The sequence below is a fragment of the Babylonia areolata genome, chromosome 13 (assembly GCF_041734735.1).
Source record: "Babylonia areolata isolate BAREFJ2019XMU chromosome 13, ASM4173473v1, whole genome shotgun sequence".
Classification (NCBI taxonomy): Eukaryota; Metazoa; Mollusca; class Gastropoda; order Neogastropoda; family Buccinidae; genus Babylonia; species Babylonia areolata.
Window position 1 is genome coordinate 7,110,792 of NC_134888.1, and position 19,303 is coordinate 7,130,094.

At 48.9% G+C, this 19,303-nt stretch overlaps 1 protein-coding gene and 1 non-coding gene across 2 annotated transcripts; one reads left to right on the plus strand and one right to left on the minus strand.

Moving 5' to 3' along the window:
- The first annotated feature begins 1,930 nt into the window (after window positions 1-1,930).
- Window positions 1,931-19,303, plus strand: LOC143289326 (monocarboxylate transporter 5-like). Its single transcript, XM_076598326.1, has 5 exons — window positions 1,931-2,312; window positions 9,902-10,045; window positions 15,063-15,209; window positions 15,988-17,211; window positions 19,140-19,303. The coding sequence occupies exons 1-5, from the start codon at window positions 1,931-1,933 to the stop codon at window positions 19,301-19,303; spliced, it is 2,061 nt and encodes a 686-aa protein (XP_076454441.1).
- On the minus strand, window positions 9,638-9,737 carry Trnar-ccu (transfer RNA arginine (anticodon CCU)). Its single transcript has 2 exons — window positions 9,701-9,737; window positions 9,638-9,673 (listed from the first exon to the last, which is right to left on the minus strand). It is a non-coding gene; the product is annotated as a tRNA-Arg (tRNA).

The following is a 19,303-nucleotide window of genomic DNA, read 5'->3' on the forward strand; positions in this document are numbered from 1 at the left end:
TAGCTTCGTACCTATTTTTGGTTGTTTTTTTTTCCTGTGGCAACATTATCACAAATGATTCAAACAGTTTTTTTACATAAAAAAGAAACGAAATTTTTGTTGCAAAATTGAAATAAAATACACCAGAGTGAAACAGTTTAAGATCAAGGAAATCCTTTAAAAAAACAAAACAAAAAACAAAAAAAAACATGGGTGTATAACTAAAACTCGGCATCAAATAAACATAGGATTATGCAAATTATAATTTCAAAAGCGATGAGATATATTGACGACACAGACACACACAATAACAAAACTTAAATATATGACTTCGTGATGTGAGAACAGGATAGTCACATAAGCATTCCTTGAAAAAAAAAAAAAAAAAAAAGACAAATACAATTTCATCACGTGAGATAATAGATAATTATCTATGACTAATGATTGCCTATGACGTTGGCCCACTATCCAAAGTGTAGTATAAATAACTGCCACAGACATTGCGGATTCCAGCTGTTTCAGGTCATATATGAATCACCAGATACTAGTAGAAACACACTAAGTATTCCAGCATGATAGAACAGATTAAAGGAACTTTGGGGCAAGAAACTGAATTCCCCCCCATGATGCAAACTGTTAACTTGCTGTTCCTCCGCTGTTTATGTGCACATGTTTAACACATTGTCTAAATAAACGTTTGTTTTGAAGATTGTTGTGTACATTGTCTAAATAAACGTTTGTTTTGAAGATTGTTGTATACATTGTCTAAATAAACGTTTGTTTTGAAGATTGTTGTGTACATTGTCTAAATAAACGTTTGTTTTGAAGATTGTTGTGTACATTGTCTAAATAAACGTTTGTTTTGAAGATTGTTGTGTACATTGTCTAAATAAACGTTTGTTTTGAAGATTGTTGTGTACATTGTCTAAATAAACGTTTGTTTTGAAGATTGTTGTGTACATTGTCTAAATAAACGTTTGTTTTGAAGATTGTTGTGTACATTGTCTAAATAAACGTTTGTTTTGAAGATTGTTGTGTACATTGTCTAAATAAACGTTTGTTTTGAAGATTGTTGTATACATTGTCTAAATAAACGTTTGTTTTGAAGATTGTTGTGTACATTGTCTAAATAAACGTTTGTTTTGAAGATTGTTGTGTACATTGTCTAAATAAACGTTTGTTTTGAAGATTGTTGTGCTTGGAGCTTGGTCTCTGACCGAGGATAGACGTTACGTCAGTATCAATACCAATCAATAAACCAGTCCCTCCATGTTTTGTTTCGTTTTTTTTTGTTTTTTTTTGTTGACTCACTTGTGTAAACAAAGTGAGTCTATGTTTTAACCCGGTGTTCGGTTGTGTGTGTGTGTGTGTGTGTGTGTGTGTGTGTGTGTGTGTGTGTCTGTGTGTCCGTGGTAAACTTTAACATTGACATTTTCTCTGCAAATACTTTGTCAGTTGACACCAAATTAGGCATAAAAATAGGAACAATTCAGTTCTTTCCAGTCATCTTGTTTAAAACAATATTGCACCTCTGGGATGGGCACAAAAATAAAAAAAATGAAGCCTAATTATATGCAAACTGCATTTACTGTTATATTTATATTTTTTGTATTCTCTAAACTTGGCACTTTGATCTGATATTCTGACCCAACAACAAGAGCAGTCATTAGTATCATTTTTTGTTCAAACAGGAAATTCTTTTGCTAAGCATGGAAGTTTTATTTATTTTGCAAACCTTTTGGTGCAGATAGTAAAAAAGGGAAATTACTCTGTAATTAATGCTAGGGGACTTAATTCGCTTTAAACTGATCTTTCTCATCTTAAACATTACATTTTGAAATTATACACAATACATAAAAAGCTTGGATTGTTTTTCAGTGTATCACAAGTGAGTCTTGAAGGCCTTGCCTCTCTTGTTTTTTTTGTTTTTTTTTTTTACAAGGGTACCAACATGGACAGCAGCAACACAGGCGGACGACAGAAGCCTCGGGCAAAGGGAGATGACCGCCACGACCGGGATGACTGGTGTCTGAAGACCGAAAAGGACCGCACGGGACAGGAAAAGGACCGCACGGGACAGGAAAAGGACGGGACAGGACAGGAAAAGGACCGGACAGGACAGGAAAAGGACCGCACGGGACAGGAAAAGGACCGCACGGGACAGGAAAAGGACCGGACCGGACAGGAAAAGGACCGCACGGGACAGGAAAAGGACCGCACGGGACAGGAAAAGGACCGGACAGGACGGGAAAAGGACCGCAAGGACCGCACGGGAGATGGCAGGACGTGTCACAACCCAGTGGACACAGGATGGGCCTGGGTGATTCTGCTGTGTAAGATGGTGGGACCTGCTCCGTCCTGCGTCTCTTTGTTCCTCTTCTTTGGCTTTTTTTTGTTTTTGTGTCCAGGGTGGTCGGGGGGGACGTGGTGGGAGGGGGGGGGGGGCAGAGGGGGTGGTGGTGGTGTGTGTGTGGGGGGGGGGGGGGAGGGGGGGGGGGAAGAGGGATGTGGGGGTGTGGCGGGGATGTTTGGGGATATTATAGGGGATGAGGAATTAGTTGGGTTTTTCTTTTCTTTCTTTTTGTTAATTTGTCAGAAAGAAATAGTCAACTCTTTTGTTGTTGAAATTGTTGTTGTTGTTGTTGTTGCTGTCGTTGATTCTGTTAAATCCCTATTTGTCTGTCTGTGTGTCTGTGTGTCTGTGTCCCTTTCTCTCTGTCTGTCTGTCTGTCTCTTCCTCCCTTGCTTCCTTCTCTCCTCCCCCCTCTCGCTCTCTCTCTTTCTTGCTTGCTCGCTCTCTCCATCTCAGTCATTAGTAATAAGGTTACGCCCCCCCCCCCCCCCCCCCCCCCCCCCCCCCCCCCCACACACACACACCACCCCCTAATCTCTCTCACTCCCTCTTTCTGTCTGTGTCTCTGTCCGTCTGTCTGTCTGTCTGTCTGTCTCTCCCCACCACCCCCTCTCTCTCTCTCTTCAGCCCTGATATGGCCTTAGTGGTCAGCGGGGCTATGGACAACATAATTTGATTTAATTTGATTTGATTTGATCTGATTTGATCTCTTTCTCTCTCTCTCTCTCTCTCTCTCTCTCTCTCTCTCTCTCTCTCTCTCTCTCTCTCTCGATAGAGCGATCGAGTGCATGTATGTGTGTGTTGTAGTCTTCAAGATTACGTCTTTCCACTTTAAGTGATTATTAGTGTGTGTGTGTGTGTGTGTGTGTGTGTGTGTGTGTGTGTGTGTGTGTGTGTGTGTGTGTGTGTGTGTGTGTGTGTGTGTGTGTGTGTGTGCGTGCACGTGCACGCGTGCGTGTGTGCATATTCATGTGTGTGTATGTGGGCGTGCGTGTGTTACATTGTGGTGTCTGCCTTATCGCGGTGTCCCCGATGAGTGCAGACCTGCCCCGCCCCCCCCCCCCCCCCCCAACCCCCAACCTCCCCCCCCCACCCCTCAGTCTTATCGGTCAAGGTGTCCACACTGTGTGTTCCTCTTCCCAAGCCCCTGGGCAGTGTTGTTGATGTCCAGAGTCCATGCACAGGTCTGACCTTGGTTCAGGCTCTCGTTACTGGTCATGACGGGCGCCATAGCCGAATGGTTAAAGCGTTGGACTTGGATCTGAGGGTCCCGGATTCGAATCACGGTGACAGCGCCTGGTGGGTAAAGGGTGGAGATTTTTCCGATCTCCCAGGTCAACATATGTGCAGACCTGCCAGTGCCTGAACCCCCTTCGTGTGTATACGCAAGCATAAGATCAAATACGCACCGTTAAAGATCCTGTAATCCATGTCAGCGTTCGGTGGGTTATGGAAACAAGAACATACCCAGCATGCACACCCCCGAAAGCGGAGTATGGCTGCCTACATGGCGGGGTAAAAACGGTTATACACGTAAAAAGCCCACTCGCGTATATACGAGTGAACGTGGGAGTTGAAGCCCACGAACAAAGAAGACGAAGAAGAAGAAGTTACTGGTCATAACTGATTCCGCTGTCGGCGTTGTGTCGTGTCGTGTTGTGTTGTTCTGTGTAGTGGTGTGTTGAGCTGTGCTGTTCTTTACTGTGTTGTGTCGTGTTGTGTTGTGTATTGTTGAGTTGTGTTGTGCTGTGCTGTGCTGTGCTTTGTCGTGTCGTGTTGTGCTGTGTTGTGCTGTGCTTTGTCGTGTCGTGTCGTGTCGTGTCGTGTCGTGTCGTGCTATGCTGTGCTGTGCTGTGCTGTGCTGTGCTGTGCTTTGTCGTGTCGTGTCGTGTCGTGTTGTGCTGTGCTGTGCTGTGCTGTGCTGTGCTGTGCTGTGCTTTGTCGTGTCGTGTTGTGCTGTGCTGTGCTGTGCTGTGCTGTGCTTTGTCGTGTCGTGTCGTGTCGTGTCGTGTCGTGTTGTGCTGTGCTGTGCTGTGCTGTGCTGTGCTGTGCTTTGTCGTGTCGTGTCGTGTCGTGTTGTGCTGTGCTGTGCTGTGCTTTGTCGTGTCGTGTCGTGTTGTGCTGTGCTGTGCTGTGCTTTGTCGTGTCGTGTCGTGTTGTGCTGTGCTGTGCTGTGCTGTGCTGTGCTTTGTCGTGTCGTGTCATGTTGTGCTGTGCTGGGCTGTGCTGTGCTGTGCTGTGCTGTGCTTTGTCGTGTCGTGTCGTGTCGTGTTGTGCTGTGCTGTGCTGTGCTGTGCTGTGCTGTGCTTTGTCGTGTCGTGTTGTGCTGTGCTGTGCTGTGCTTTGTCGTGTCGTTTCGTGTTGTGCTGTGCTGTGCTGTGCTGTGCTGTGCTGTGCTTTGTCGTGTCGTGTCATGTTGTGCTGTGCTGGGCTGTGCTGTGCTGTGCTGTGCTGTGCTTTGTCGTGTCGTGTCGTGTCGTGTTGTGCTGTGCTGTGCTGTGCTGTGCTGTGCTGTGCTGTGCTTTGTCGTGTCGTGTCATGTTGTGTTGTGCTGTGCTGTGCTGTGCTGTGCTGTGCTGTCCTGTGCTTTGTCGTGTCGTGTTGTGCTGTGCTGTGCTGTGCTTTGTCGTGTCGTGCTGTGCTGTGCTGTGTCGTGTTGTGCTGTGCTGTGCTGTGCTTTGTCGTGTCGTGTTGTGCTGTGCTGTGCTGTGCTGTGCTGTGCTTTGTCGTGTCGTGTCGTGTTGTGCTGTGCTGTGCTGTGCTTTGTCGTGTCGTGTTGTGCTGTGCTGTGCTGTGCTGTGCTTTGTCGTGTCGTGTCGTGTTGTGCTGTGCTGTGCTGTGCTGTGCTTTGTCGTGTCGTGTTGTGCTGTGCTGTGCTGTGCTGTGCTTTGTCGTGTCGTGTCGTGTTGTGCTGTGCTGTGCTGTGCTGTGCTTTGTCGTGTCGTGTCGTGTTGTGTCGTGCTGTGCTGTGCTGTGCTGTGTTGTGTTGTGTCGTGCTGTGCTGTGCTGTGCTGTGTTGTGTCGTGTTGTGCTGTGTTGTGTCGTGTAGTGTTGTGCTGTGCTGTGATGTGTTGTGTTGTGTTTTGTCATGTTGTGTTGTGTTGAATTGTACTGTACGGTACTGTATTGTGTTGTATTGTGTTGTGCTATACTGTGCTGTGCTGTGCTATACTGTGCTGTGCTGTACTGTGCTGTGCTGTGCTGTGCTGTGCTGTGCTGTGCTGTCCTGTACTGTACTGTGCTGTGCTGTGCTGTCCTGTACTGTACTGTACTGTGTTGTGCTATACTGTGCTGTGCTGTGCTATACTGTGCTGTGTTGTGCTGTGCTGTGCTGTCCTGTACTGTACTGTACTGTGCTGTGCTGTGCTGTACTGTCCTGTACTGTACTGTACTGTGCTGTGCTGTGCTGTACTGTCCTGTACTGTACTGTACTGTGCTGTGCTGTGCTGTGCTGTGCTGTGCTGTACTGTCCTGTACTGTAGTGTACTGTGCTGTGCTGTACTGTCCTGTACTGTGCCGTGCTGTGCTGTGCTGTGCTGTACTGTCCTGTACTGTGCCGTGCTGTGCCGTGCTGTGCTGTGTTGTGCTGTGCTGTGCTGTGTTGTACTGTGCTGTACTGTCCTGTACTGTACTGTACTGTACTGTACTGTGCTGTGCTGTGCTGTACTGTCCTGTACTGTGCTGTGCTGTGCTGTACTGTGCTGTGCTGTGCTGTGCTGTGCTGTGCTGTGCTGTGCTGTGCTGTACTGTCCTGTACTGTGCTGTGCTGTGCTGTGCTGTACTGTACTGTGCCGTGCTGTGCTGTGCTGTGCTGTGCTGTACTGTACTGTACTGTGTTGTGTTGTGTTGTGCTATGCTGTGCTGTGTTGTACTGTGCTGTGCTGTACTGTACTGTACTGTGCTGTATCGTTCTGTACTATCTTGTACTGTACCACGTCGCCGGAATGCAGCGCCACCCACATCATATTCTTTTTCTGCAGATATGACCGTGCGTTGGTTATCAAATCAAAGTCCATTTTCCCACGCAGTGCTGCCAAGTACATACCATTTCTTGCCGTGAGTTCCTTTACGTGCGCTAAATACATGCTGCTCACGGGATTTAGGTTTATGGACCATCCGAAAGACGTCAGGTCACAAGACCTTCTCAATAGACGTTTTGTTGTTGTTGTTCATAAGGGTGCCATTTTGCTTTCATTAGAGTACCTATGCCAATTTTTTTCCCCCGACTTGTTGCCTGAAAGAACACTCGTATACACCTGTGTAATATATATATATATATATATATATATATATATATATATATATATATATATATATACATATATACATACATATATACATACTCATATACAGTCTATTCGTTAAACGATAATAATTATGTACTGACAAGACTCCCCCCCCCCCCCCCCCCCTCTTCTCTCTCTCAATCTCTGTCTGTCTGTCTATATCTCTCTCTCTGTCGCTCTCTCAACGACATGAAAACACGTTATGCCTTCATACCTTCATCGATTCTTTCAATACAAATTCCAATATCGTCAACCTCAGTGACTGTTCCAGTGTTGACAGTGGAGTCACTGAAGCTGTATGTCAGTCAAGGATAATGGTTTGGCATGCAAGATCCAAAACAGCTGCTTCTTTACTATCAGAGGGTGCCGTCTATGAATTACGGTTTAGTGTGTGAACTGGTTGTCTTTCCGCAGTTCATGCCTTGCTCCTCTGGTGACCAGTCACTGACTTCACGGCTCTCAGTCGTTCTGTCGATGCGATTTTTTTTTTTTTTTTAATCCACTGTGTGACATTCGTTGTGTGAAAGTATGAAGTATACCACAGTGTAGTATATGTGTGGCTGGATGCATCTTATTATCTTTATTGTTGCCTTTTTCTTTACTCTCTTTAACACTTTCACCGCCAAGCTCGCATTTATGCACAGGCGTGGCAGAGGACCCATGTCACTGAAAGGTGACCATTCCTCGGTCTGTTATCCATGAACCTACTGCTCTTAATGTTCGGTGGTAGGATAGGCCATATATTCTATACATCGCAGGGGGGAATCTCCAGCTACTCTTAGCCACTGTCTTTTCTGTGTTTATACCACAAGGGAATTTTGTACTCTAAACTGACTGGTGATGAAAGGGTTTAAGACACAACGCTGTCGTAAAACTACTTCACTTTGACATAAAACATTTTTACTTAAAAAGGACGCTTACAAACAGAAAACAAGAGAGGCAAGGCCTTCAAGACTCACTTGTGATACACTTTTAAAAAAATCCAAGCTTTTTATGTACTGAGTATAATTTCAAAATGTAATGTTTAAGATGAGAAAGATCAGTTTAAAGCAAATTAAGTCCCCCAGCATTAATTACAGAGTAATTTCCCTTTTTTTACTATCTGCACCAAAACGTTTGCAAATAAATAAAACTTCCATGCTTAGCAAAAGAAGTTCCTGTTTGAACAAAAAATGATACTAATGACTGCTCTTGTTGTTGGGTCAGAATATCAGATCAAAGTGCCAAGTTTAGAGAATACAAAAAATATAAATATAACAGTAAATGCAGTTTGCATATAATTAGGCTTCATTTATTATTTTTTTTGTGCCCATCCCAAAGGTGCAATATTGTTTTAAACAAGATGACTGGGAAGAACTGAATTTTATGCCTAATTTGGTGTCAACTGACAAAGTATTTGCAGAGAAAATGTCAATGTTAAAGTTTACCACGGACACACACACACACACACACAACCGAACACCGGGTTAAAACATAGACTCACTTTGTTTACACAAGTGAGTCAAAAATGTGTGGCGCTGCACTCTATCAACGTGCTCTTCTCGGGGAGAGCAGCCCGAATTTCACTCACAGAAATCCCTTGCTACAACACAATACAAAACAATACAATACGATACGATTGCATTGCATTACTAAATTTTTGTCACAACAGATTTCCCTGTGTGAAATTCGGGCTGCTCTCCCCAAGGAGAGCGCGTGGCTACACTGCCACTGAGAGCGCCACACATTTTTCACTCACTTGTGTAAACAAAGTGAGTCTATGTTTTAACCCGGTGTTCGGTTGTCTGTGTGTGTGTGTGTGTCTGTGTCTGTGTGTTTGTGTGTCTGTGTGTCCGTGGTAAACTTTAACATTGACATTAATAGTATCATTTTTTGTTCAAATAGGAACTTCTTTTGCTATGCATGGAAGTTTTATTTATTTTGCAAACGTTTCGGTGCAGATAGTAAAAACGGGAAATTACTCTGTAATTAATGCTAGGGGGACTTAATTTGCTTTAAACTGATCTTTCTCGTCTTAAACATTATATCTTGAAATTATACTCGATACATAAAAAGCTTGTGTTAAGTGTATCACAAGTGAGTCTTGAAGGCCTTGCCTCTCTTGTTTTGTTTTTTGTTTTTGTTTTTTTCCAGCATGCAGTTGTTGTTTATTTTTTCTGTGTGTTCCTATCGATGTGATTTTTTTCTACAGAATGTTGCCAGGGACAACCCTTTTGTTGCCGTAGGTTCTTTTACGTGCGCTAAGTGCATGCTGCACACGGGACCTCGGTTTATCGTCTCATCCGAATGACGATATGATGCGATACGATACGATGCAATGCAATACAATACAATACAATACAATACAAAACAATACAATACGATACAATACAACACAATACAATACAATACAATACAACGCAAAGCAAAATAAGACAACACAACACAACAACACACAACACGACAACACAGTAATACTCAACAGCTCATCCTTTTCCAGTATGAACTAACATGACTATCAGTGAGTGAGTGAGTTAGACCGTTTCAGATTTTGTTGGTTGCATTTTTGATTGTGTACTATTTAGGATTGTGTGCTATGACGTGTGAGTGTGCATGCGCGAGTGCTTGTGTGTGTGTGTGTGTGTGTGTGTGTGTGTGTGTGTGTGTGTTGGGGAGGGGTGTTTGAATAATTCTTAATAATGTTTGATATCTTGTGTTCAGTATTTTCCTTTTTGATATTTACGTGTGTGTTCTATTTGTATTCTCCTATGACTTATTTTCAAGATTAGGCGCGTAAATGCTCATTATCATCATCATCATCATCATTCATAATTCATCATCATTCATTATTCATCATTCATTATTCATCATTCATCATCATCAGTTTCAGTTTCAGTTTCAGTAGCTCAAGGAGGCGTCGCTGCGTTCGGACAAAACCATATACGCTACACCACATCTGCCAAGCAGATGCCTGGCCAGCAGCGTAACCCAACGCGCTTAGTCAGGCCTTGAGAGGAAAAAAAAAAGAAAAAAAAAAGCCCACCTCCGACGGGACTCGAACCCGCAATCCCCGGCTTGCGCAACATTAAGCCGATCCGGCGTTTAGGAGGCCGATGCCTTATCCATTAGGCCACGGAGGCACTAATCATCATCATTCATCATTCATCATCATCACCATAACAACAACAATAACAACAATAATGATAACAACAACAACAACGATAATAATAATAATAATAATAATGATAATAATAATAATAATAATAATGATAATAGTAACAAAAACACGGTGTGTGTATTTCAGCTGTCTTCGTGATCCAGTTTGTGTGTTTCGGGCTGGTACGAGCTTTCGGAGTCCTCTTCGTGGCCGTTCAATTAAGTTTTGAGACCTCCGCCTCCACGGTGGCTCTGCTTGGAGGAGTGCAGTCTGCGGTGTTCAGCATCACTGGTATGTCTGTGTGTCTCTGTCTGTTGCCGTGTCTCAGTCTGTTGCCGTGTCTCTGTTGTCGTGTCTTTGTCTGTTGCCGTGTCTCTGTCTGTTGCCGTGTCTCTGTCTGTTGCCGTGTCTGTCTGTTGCCGTGTCTCTGTCTGTTGCCGTGTCTCTGTCTGTTGCCGTGTCTGTCTGTTGCCGTGTCTCTGTTGCTGTGTCTCTGTCTGTTGCCGTGTCTCTGTTGCCGTGTCTCTGTTGCTGTGTCTCTGTCTGTTGCCGTGTCTGTCTGTTGCCGTGTCTCTGTTGCCGTGTCTCTGTTGCCGTGTCTCTGTCTGTTGCCGTGTCTGTCTGTTGCCGTGTCTCTGTCTGTTGCCGTGTCTCTGTTGCCGTGTCTCTGTCTGTTGCCGTGTCTGTCTGTTGCCGTGTCTCTGTTGCCGTGCCTCTGTCTCTTGCCGTGTCTCTGTTGCCGTGTCTCTGTCTCTTGCCGTGTCTCTGTCTCTTGCCGTGTCTCTGTTGCCGTGTCTCTGTTGCCGTGTCTGTCTGTTGCCGTGTCTCTGTCTGTTGCCGTGCCTCTGTCTGTTGCCGTGTCTCTGTTGCCGTGTCTGTCTGTGTCCGTGTCTCTGTCTGTTGCCGTGTCTCTATCTGTTGCCGTGTCTGTTGCCGTGTCTCTGTCTGTGTCCGTGTCTCTGTCTGTTGCCGTGTCTCTGTTGCCGTGTCTCTGTCTGTTGCCGTGTCGGTTGCCGTGTCTCTGTCTGTTGCCGTGTCTCTGTTGCCGTGTCTGTCTGTTGCCGTGTCTCTATTGCCGTGTCTCTGTCCGTTGCCGTGTCTCTGTCCGTTGCCGTGTCTCTGTCTGTTGCCGTGTCTCTGTTGCCGTGTCTCTGTCTGTTGCCGTGTCTCTGTCTGTTGCCGTGTCTGTCTGTTGCCGTGTCTCTGTTGCTGTGTCTCTGTCTGTTGCTGTGTCTCTGTCTGTTGTCTCTGTCTGTTGCCGTGTCTCTGTTGCCGTGTCTCTGTTGCCGTGTCTCTGTTGCTGTGTCTCTGTCTGTTGCCGTGTCTGTCTGTTGCCGTGTCTCTGTTGCCGTGTCTCTGTTGCTGTGTCTCTGTCTGTTGCCGTGTCTCTGTTGCTGTGTCTCTGTCTGTTGCCGTGTCTCTGTCTGTTGCCGTGTCTCTGTTGCCGTGTCTCTGTTGCCGTGTCTCTGTCTGTTGTCTCTGTCTGTTGCCGTGTCTCTGATGCCGTGTCTCTGTCTGTTGCCGTGTCTCTGTTGCCGTGTCTCTGTCTGTTGCCGTGTCTCTGTTGCCGTGTCTCTGTTGCCGTGTCTCTGTCTGTTGCCGTGTCTCTGTCTGTTGCCGTGTCTCTGTTGCTGTGTCTCTGTCTGTTGCCGTGTCTCTGTTGCCGTGTCTCTGTCTGTTGCCGTGTCTCTGTTGCCGTGTCTCTATCTGTTGCCGTGTCTGTTGCCGTGTCTCTGTCTGTGTCCGTGTCTCTGTCTGTTGCCGTGTCTCTGTTGCCGTGTCTGTCTGTTGCCGTGTCTCTGTTGCCGTGTCTCTGTCTGTTGCCGTGTCTGTTGCCGTGTCTCTGTCTGTGTCCGTGTCTCTGTCTGTTGCCGTGTCTCTGTTGCCGTGTCTGTCTGTTCCTGTGTCTCTGTCTGTTGCCGTGTCTCTATCTGTTGCCGTGTCTGTTGCCGTGTCTCTGTCTGTGTCCGTGTCTCTGTCTGTTGCCGTGTCTCTGTTGCCGTGTCTCTGTCTGTTGCCGTGTCGGTTGCCGTGTCTCTGTCTGTGTCCGTGTCTCTGTCTGTTGCCGTGTCTCTGTTGCCGTGTCTCTGTCCGTTGCCGTGTCTCTGTTGCCGTGTCTCTGTCCGTTGCCGTGTCTCTGTTGCCGTGTCTCTGTCTGTTGCCTTGTCTCTGTCTGTTGCCGTGTCTGTCTGTTGCCGTGTCTGTCTGTTGCCGTGTCTCTGTCTGTTGCCGTGTCTGTCTGTTGCCGTGTCTCTGTTTCTGTGTCTCTGTTGCTGTGTGTCTGTTGCTGTGTCTCTGTCTGTTGTCTCTGTCTGTTGCCGTGTCTCTGTTGCCGTGTCTCTGTTGCCGTGTCTCTGTTTCTGTGTCTCTGTCTGTTGCCGTGTCTGTCTGTTGCCGTGTCTGTCTGTTGCCGTGTCTCTGTTGCTTTGTCTCTGTCTGTTGCCGTGTCTCTGTCTCTTGCCGTGTCTCTGTTGCCGTGTCTCTGTCTGTTGCTGTGTCTCTGTCTGTTGTCTCTGTCTGTTGCCGTGTCTCTGATGCCGTGTCTCTTGCCGTTTCTCTGTTGCCGTGTCTCTGTCTGTTGCCGTGTCTGTCTCTTGCCGTGTCTCTGTTGCCGTGCCTCTGTCTCTTGCCGTGTCTCTGTTGCCGTGTCTCTGTCTCTTGCCGTGTCTGTCTGTTGCCGTGTCTCTGTTGCAGTGCCTCTGTCTGTTGCCGTGCCTCTGTCTGTGGCCGTGTCTCTCTCTGTTGCCGTGTCTCTGTCTGTTGCCGTGTCTGTCTATTGCCGTGTCTCTGTTGCCGTGTCTGTCTGTTGCCGTGTCTGTCTGTTGCCATGTCTCTGTTGCCGTGTCTCTGTTGCTGTGTTTCTGTCTGTTGCCGTGTCTCTGTCTGTTGCCGTGTCTCTGTTGCCGTGTCTCTATCTGTTGCCGTGTCTCTGTCTGTTGCCGTGTCTCTGTTGCCGTGTCGTCTCTGTTGCCGTGTCTCTGTCTGTTGCCGTGTCTGTCTGTTGCCGTGTCTGTCTGTTGCCATGTCTCTGTTGCCGTGTCTCTGTTGCTGTGTTTCTGTCTGTTGCCGTGTCTCTGTCTGTTGCCGTGTCTCTGTTGCCGTGTCTCTATCTGTTGCCGTGTCTCTGTCTGTTGCCGTGTCTCTGTTGCCGTGTCGTCTCTGTTGCTGTGTCTGTTGCCGTGTCTGTCTGTTGCCGTGTCTTTCTGTTGCCGTGTCTTTGTTGCCGTGTCTGTTGCCGTGTCTCTATTGCTGTGTCTGTCTGTTGCCGTGTCTCTGTCTGTTGCCGCGTCTCTGTCTGTTGCTGTGTCTCTGTCTGTTGCCGTGTCTCTGTTGCCGTGTCTCTGTCTGTTGCCGTGTCTCTGTCTGTTGCCGTGTCTCTGTTGCCGTGTCTGTCTGTTGCCGTGTCTCTGTTGCCGTGTCTCTGTCTGTTGCCGTGTCTGTTGCCGTGTCTCTGTCTGTGTCCGTGTCTCTGTCTGTTGCCGTGTCTCTGTTGCCGTGTCTGTCTGTTGCCGTGTCTCTGTCTGTTGCCGTGTCTCTATCTGTTGCCGTGTCTGTTGCCGTGTCTCTGTCTGTGTCCGTGTCTCTGTCTGTTGCCGTGTCTCTGTTGCCGTGTCTCTGTCTGTTGCCGTGTCGGTTGCCGTGTCTCTGTCTGTGTCCGTGTCTCTGTCTGTTGCCGTGTCTCTGTTGCCGTGTCTCTGTCCGTTGCCGTGTCTCTGTTGCCGTGTCTCTGTCCGTTGCCGTGTCTCTGTTGCCGTGTCTCTGTCTGTTGCCTTGTCTCTGTCTGTTGCCGTGTCTGTCTGTTGCCGTGTCTGTCTGTTGCCGTGTCTCTGTCTGTTGCCGTGTCTGTCTGTTGCCGTGTCTCTGTTTCTGTGTCTCTGTTGCTGTGTGTCTGTTGCTGTGTCTCTGTCTGTTGTCTCTGTCTGTTGCCGTGTCTCTGTTGCCGTGTCTCTGTTGCCGTGTCTCTGTTTCTGTGTCTCTGTCTGTTGCCGTGTCTGTCTGTTGCCGTGTCTGTCTGTTGCCGTGTCTCTGTTGCTTTGTCTCTGTCTGTTGCCGTGTCTCTGTCTCTTGCCGTGTCTCTGTTGCCGTGTCTCTGTCTGTTGCTGTGTCTCTGTCTGTTGTCTCTGTCTGTTGCCGTGTCTCTGATGCCGTGTCTCTTGCCGTTTCTCTGTTGCCGTGTCTCTGTCTGTTGCCGTGTCTGTCTCTTGCCGTGTCTCTGTTGCCGTGCCTCTGTCTCTTGCCGTGTCTCTGTTGCCGTGTCTCTGTCTCTTGCCGTGTCTGTCTGTTGCCGTGTCTCTGTTGCAGTGCCTCTGTCTGTTGCCGTGCCTCTGTCTGTGGCCGTGTCTCTCTCTGTTGCCGTGTCTCTGTCTGTTGCCGTGTCTGTCTATTGCCGTGTCTCTGTTGCCGTGTCTGTCTGTTGCCGTGTCTGTCTGTTGCCATGTCTCTGTTGCCGTGTCTGTGTTGCTGTGTTTCTGTCTGTTGCCGTGTCTCTGTCTGTTGCCGTGTCTCTGTTGCCGTGTCTCTATCTGTTGCCGTGTCTCTGTCTGTTGCCGTGTCTCTGTTGCCGTGTCGTCTCTGTTGCCGTGTCTCTGTCTGTTGCCGTGTCTGTCTGTTGCCGTGTCTGTCTGTTGCCATGTCTCTGTTGCCGTGTCTCTGTTGCTGTGTTTCTGTCTGTTGCCGTGTCTCTGTCTGTTGCCGTGTCTCTGTTGCCGTGTCTCTATCTGTTGCCGTGTCTCTGTCTGTTGCCGTGTCTCTGTTGCCGTGTCGTCTCTGTTGCTGTGTCTGTTGCCGTGTCTGTCTGTTGCCGTGTCTTTGTTGCCGTGCCTTTGTTGCCGTGTCTGTTGCCGTGTCTCTATTTCTGTGTCTGTCTGTTGCCGTGTCTCTGTCTGTTGCCGCGTCTCTGTCTGTTGCTGTGTTTCTGTCTGTTGCCGTGTCTCTGTTGCCGTGTCTCTGTCTGTTGCCGTGTCTCTGTCGTATTGTGATCATCACATCTCCTGGAGAAACCACATCTCTCTCTCTCTCTCTCTCTCTCTCTCTCTCTCTCTCTCTCTCTCTCTCTCTCCCACCCCCTATCTCTGTCTCTGTCTCTCTGTGTCTGTCTGTCTGTCTGTCTGTCTCTCTCTGTCTCTCCTCCCCTCTCTCTCTCCCTCTGTCTGTCTGTCTGTCTGTCTCTGTCTGTCTGTATGTATGTATGTATGTATGTCTGTGCGTCTGTGTGTGTGTGTCTGTGTGTATGCGTGCGTATGCGCGCGCGCCCGTGTGTGCGTGAATGAACGCGCGTGTATGACGGACACTACACATGTTGTTGCAGCCCTGGTCGTGATGACGACGATCGTGGAGATGACGTCAGTGAGGGCCTTGACGCTGGCTGGGGCCCTGACAGGGGTGGCGGGCTTCGTGGCCTGCTCCTTCGCCTCTGACGTCTCTCACATCATCGTCATCTTCTCGCTCTGCCTGGGTCAGTGGCACGGGACTCCTTGGGTGCACAGCACAGCACAACACAGCACAGCACAGCACAGCACAGCACAGCACAGCACAGTACGACACAGCACAGCACAGTACGACACAGCACAGCACAGCACGGCACAGCACAGCACAGCACAGCACAGCACAGCACAGTACGACACAGCACAGCACAGCACGGCACAGCACAGCACAGCACAGCACAGTACGACACAGCACAGCACAGCACAGTACAGCACAGCACAGTACGACACAGCACAGCACAGCACAGTACAGCACAGCACAGCACAGTACGACACAGCACAGCACAGCACAGCACAGCACAGCACAGCACGGCACTGCACAGCACAGAACAATGCGATGCAATACAGCACAATGCAATACAATGCCATGCAATGCAACACAATGCAATGCAATACAATACAATACAATACAATACAGCACAGCACAGCACAACGCAATGCAATGCAATGTAATACAGCACAATTCAATGCAATGCAATACAGCACAATACAATACAATATAATACAGCACAGAACAGCACAGCAGAGCACAGCACTATATGATGCAATCCATTCCAATCAAACCCAATGCAATACAATATAATACAATACAGCACAGCACAGCACAGCACAGCACAGCACAGCACAGCACAGCACAATACAATACAATACAATACAATACAATACAATGCTACCCGTCCCAACCCAACCGCAACCCAACCCAACCCAGCCCATCACACTCACTGTTCACCACTGTGGGGCATCGTGCAGGCACAGCGTTCGGCCTGACCATGGGGCCAGGCTTCAACCTGATGAACGCCTACTTCAGGAGGAAGCTGCCAGTCGCCACCGCCATCGTCAACACGGGCGGCAGCATCGGAAGTGTCGTCATGCCCATCGCCACGCGCATGCTTCTGGACGAGTATTTCCTCTCTGGCGCCTTCCTGCTCCTGGGTGGCCTCTTCGGGCAGGTGCTTGTGTTCGGGTCTCTGCTGACTCCTCCACAGGACTATAAGCCTCCACAGCAGACAGCAGACAGACCTCCACGGGGAGACACAGGGTGGGAGAGGTTCATCCAGCAGCAACGTGAGATCGCCAAGCGGGCCCGGCGGGAAAGAAACGCTCAGAGAACCGTCTCGGAAAGCGCCGTGGTGGGCGTGAGAAAGAACCAGGACTCCACCGCCTTCCCAGGAGTCACGCCGCTGACTCAAAGCCTCCTGGCCATCACGGACGGGAAGGTCCATATTCGCTCCGACGTCCTCGCGCGGGGCGGGCAGGGGCGTCAAGGTTCCTGGGACGCTTTCGTGAAAGCAGCGGGCATGGGGGGACCCCACTCCGTCTCCTTGACCATGCTCAACTTCGACCACAGCCTCCTCCTGACGGACGTGGGAATGCTCCGCGATTCGTTGTGCAGGGAAGTCAAAGTCGAGGAAATAGAAAGCGTCAGAAACAGTGGCGTCTATTCCCGAAACCCGCCCGACGAATCCAGCTCTGTGTGCATAGCTCTGTGCGGGAAGCTGTCCCGGATGTTTGACCCCGTCCTCTTCCGCAGCGCCCTCTTCTGGCTGCTGGCTGTCTATCACTTCCTGAGCGGCCTGGCCTGTGGACTTCCGGCCACCTTCCTTCCGGCTCTGGCCCAGGAGAAGGGGCTGAGCACCACGCAGGGCGCCTTGCTGCTGACCATCTCTGGCGCCCTGGACATCGTCAGCAGGCTGGTTCCCGGGCTCCTGGCGCAGTCCGGGCTGGTGAGGCCCCAGAGGTCGGTCCTGGTGTCCCTCCTGGTGCTGGGCGCCACCTTCCAGCTGGCGGGGCTGGCGGAGGGCATGGCGGCGCTCACGGCGCTGTCCGTGCTGTATGGGCTGTTCTCCGGTGTCCTCTTCTCCATGCTGCCCCTCGTCATCCTGGACTTCACCGACCTCCGCCGCTTCAGCCAGGTCTTCGGCTTCACACAGCTGTCCCTGGGCATGTCGGGCTTCATCGGATTTCTCGTCGTCGGTGAGTGAAGGAGAGGTGGGGGTGGGGGTGGTGGTGGTAGTAGCGGGAGGAGAAGCAGGGGCGGCAGTAGAAGATGTTGTTGGTTGGTGTTAAAGTAACGGCAGCTGCAGCAACAACAACAGCAGCAGCTGAAGTTGTAGTCGTTGTTGTTGTTGCTGTTGTAGTTGTGGCAGCAGCAGCAGTAGTAGTAGTAGTAGTTTGTAGTAGCAGTTGTTGTTGTTGCTGTTGTAGTTGTGGCAGCAGCAGCAAAAGTAGTAGTAGTAGTAGTAGTAGCAGTTGTTGTTTTTGTTGTTGTGGCAGCAGCAGTAGTAATAGTAGTTGTTGTTCTGGCATCAGTAGCAGCAACAACAGCAGCAGCAGCAGCAGTAATAGTAGTAGGACCAGGGACCTGCCCAACAGATCAACCCTCCCCACCTCCACCTTTTTCCCCAGTGGATGTTGTGCAATGTATATCAATCTGTATCTATATTTTGTATTTGTATTTGTATTTCTTTTTATCACAACAGATTTCTCTGTGTGAAATTCGGGCTGCTCTCCCCAGGGAGAGCGCGTCGCTACACTACAGCGCCACCCATTTTTTGGTATTTTTTTCCTGCATGTAGTTTTATTTCTTTTTCCTAACGAAGTGGATTTTTCTACAGAATTTTGCCAGGAACAGCCCTTTTGTTGCCGTGGGTTCTTTTACGTGCGCTAAATGCATGCTGCACACGGGACCTCGGTTTATCGTCTCATCCGAATGATCTATATCTATATCTATCTATCTATCTATCTATATACCAATCAGTCTGGTAGTGGAGTCAAGTGAATGCTGATCATGTGGTACCGCGTCTGCCAAGGAATCCCACACTCGTCAATATATTCACGCCTCCACTAGACCATGAGTGGTGGTCTGGACGCTAGTCATTCAGATGAGGCGATTGAAACTGACCGAGGTTCCGTGTTGTAGCATGCTCGTAGCGCAAGTCAAATTACCCACGTCAACAAAAGGGTTGTGCATGGGGGGAATTCTGCAGAATAATCCAGTTTGATAGGGAAACAAACACATTTACAGGCACGAAAAGAGAGAAAGAGATAGAGAGAGAGAGAGAGAGAGGGGGGGGGGGGGGGGGGGGGGGAAGTGATGACACTCTCGCTGTAGCGACGTGCTCCCCATGGAGAAAGCAGCCCGAATTTCACACAGAGTAATCAGTGGTGAAAAATGACCCATACAATATATTACAATGCAAAACACAACACAACACAACACAGCGCAACGCAACGCAACGCAACGCAACGCAACGCAACGCAACACAGCACAGCACAACGGAACACAACACAGCATAGCACAACACAACACAGTACAGCACAACACAGCACAACACAACACAGCACAGCACAGCACAACACAGCACAGCACAACACAACACAGCACAGCACAGCACAACACAGCACAGCACAACACAGCACAGCACAACACAGCACAGCACAACACAACACAGCACAACACAACACAGCACAACACAGCACAACACAACACAGCACAACACAACACAGCACAGCACAGCACAGCACAACACAGCACAGCACAACACAGCACAGCACAACACAACACAGCACAACACAGCACAACACAACACAGCACAGCACAGCACAACACAGCACAGCACAGCACAGCACAACACAACACAGCACAGCACAACACAACACAACACAACACAGCACAACAAAACACAGCACAGCACAACACAGCACAGCACAGCACAACGCAGCACAGCACAACGCAACGTAACACAGCACAGCACAGCACAACGGAACACAACACAGCATAGCACAACACAACACAACACAGCACAACACAGCACAACACAACACGACACAACACAACACAACACAGCACACGGAACACCTTGAAACCTGAACCTGAAACAGGATTCACCATGACCTTTCAGGCTATCTCAAGGACATGAGCGGGTCTTACGTCACGGCCTTCCACTTCATGGGAGCCTGTGGCTTCGCGGCTGCTGTGGTCCTGCTGGTGATGCCCGCACTTCAGAGGCGAGAGGCAGCGGGACTGAGTTCGAATCCGGAGAGGACACTGAAAGGAAGCGTGTGA

Excerpts from the sequence above, each read along its gene's own strand:
- LOC143289326 (XM_076598326.1), top strand. The coding sequence starts at position 1,931 with ATGGACAGCAGCAACACAGGCGGACGACAGAAGCCTCGGGCAAAGGGA. Across the intron at positions 2,313-9,901 it reads GGCCTGGGTGATTCTGCTGT|CTGTCTTCGTGATCCAGTTT; the intron begins GTAAGATGGTGG and ends TGTGTATTTCAG. Across the intron at positions 10,046-15,062 it reads TGCGGTGTTCAGCATCACTG|CCCTGGTCGTGATGACGACG; the intron begins GTATGTCTGTGT and ends ATGTTGTTGCAG.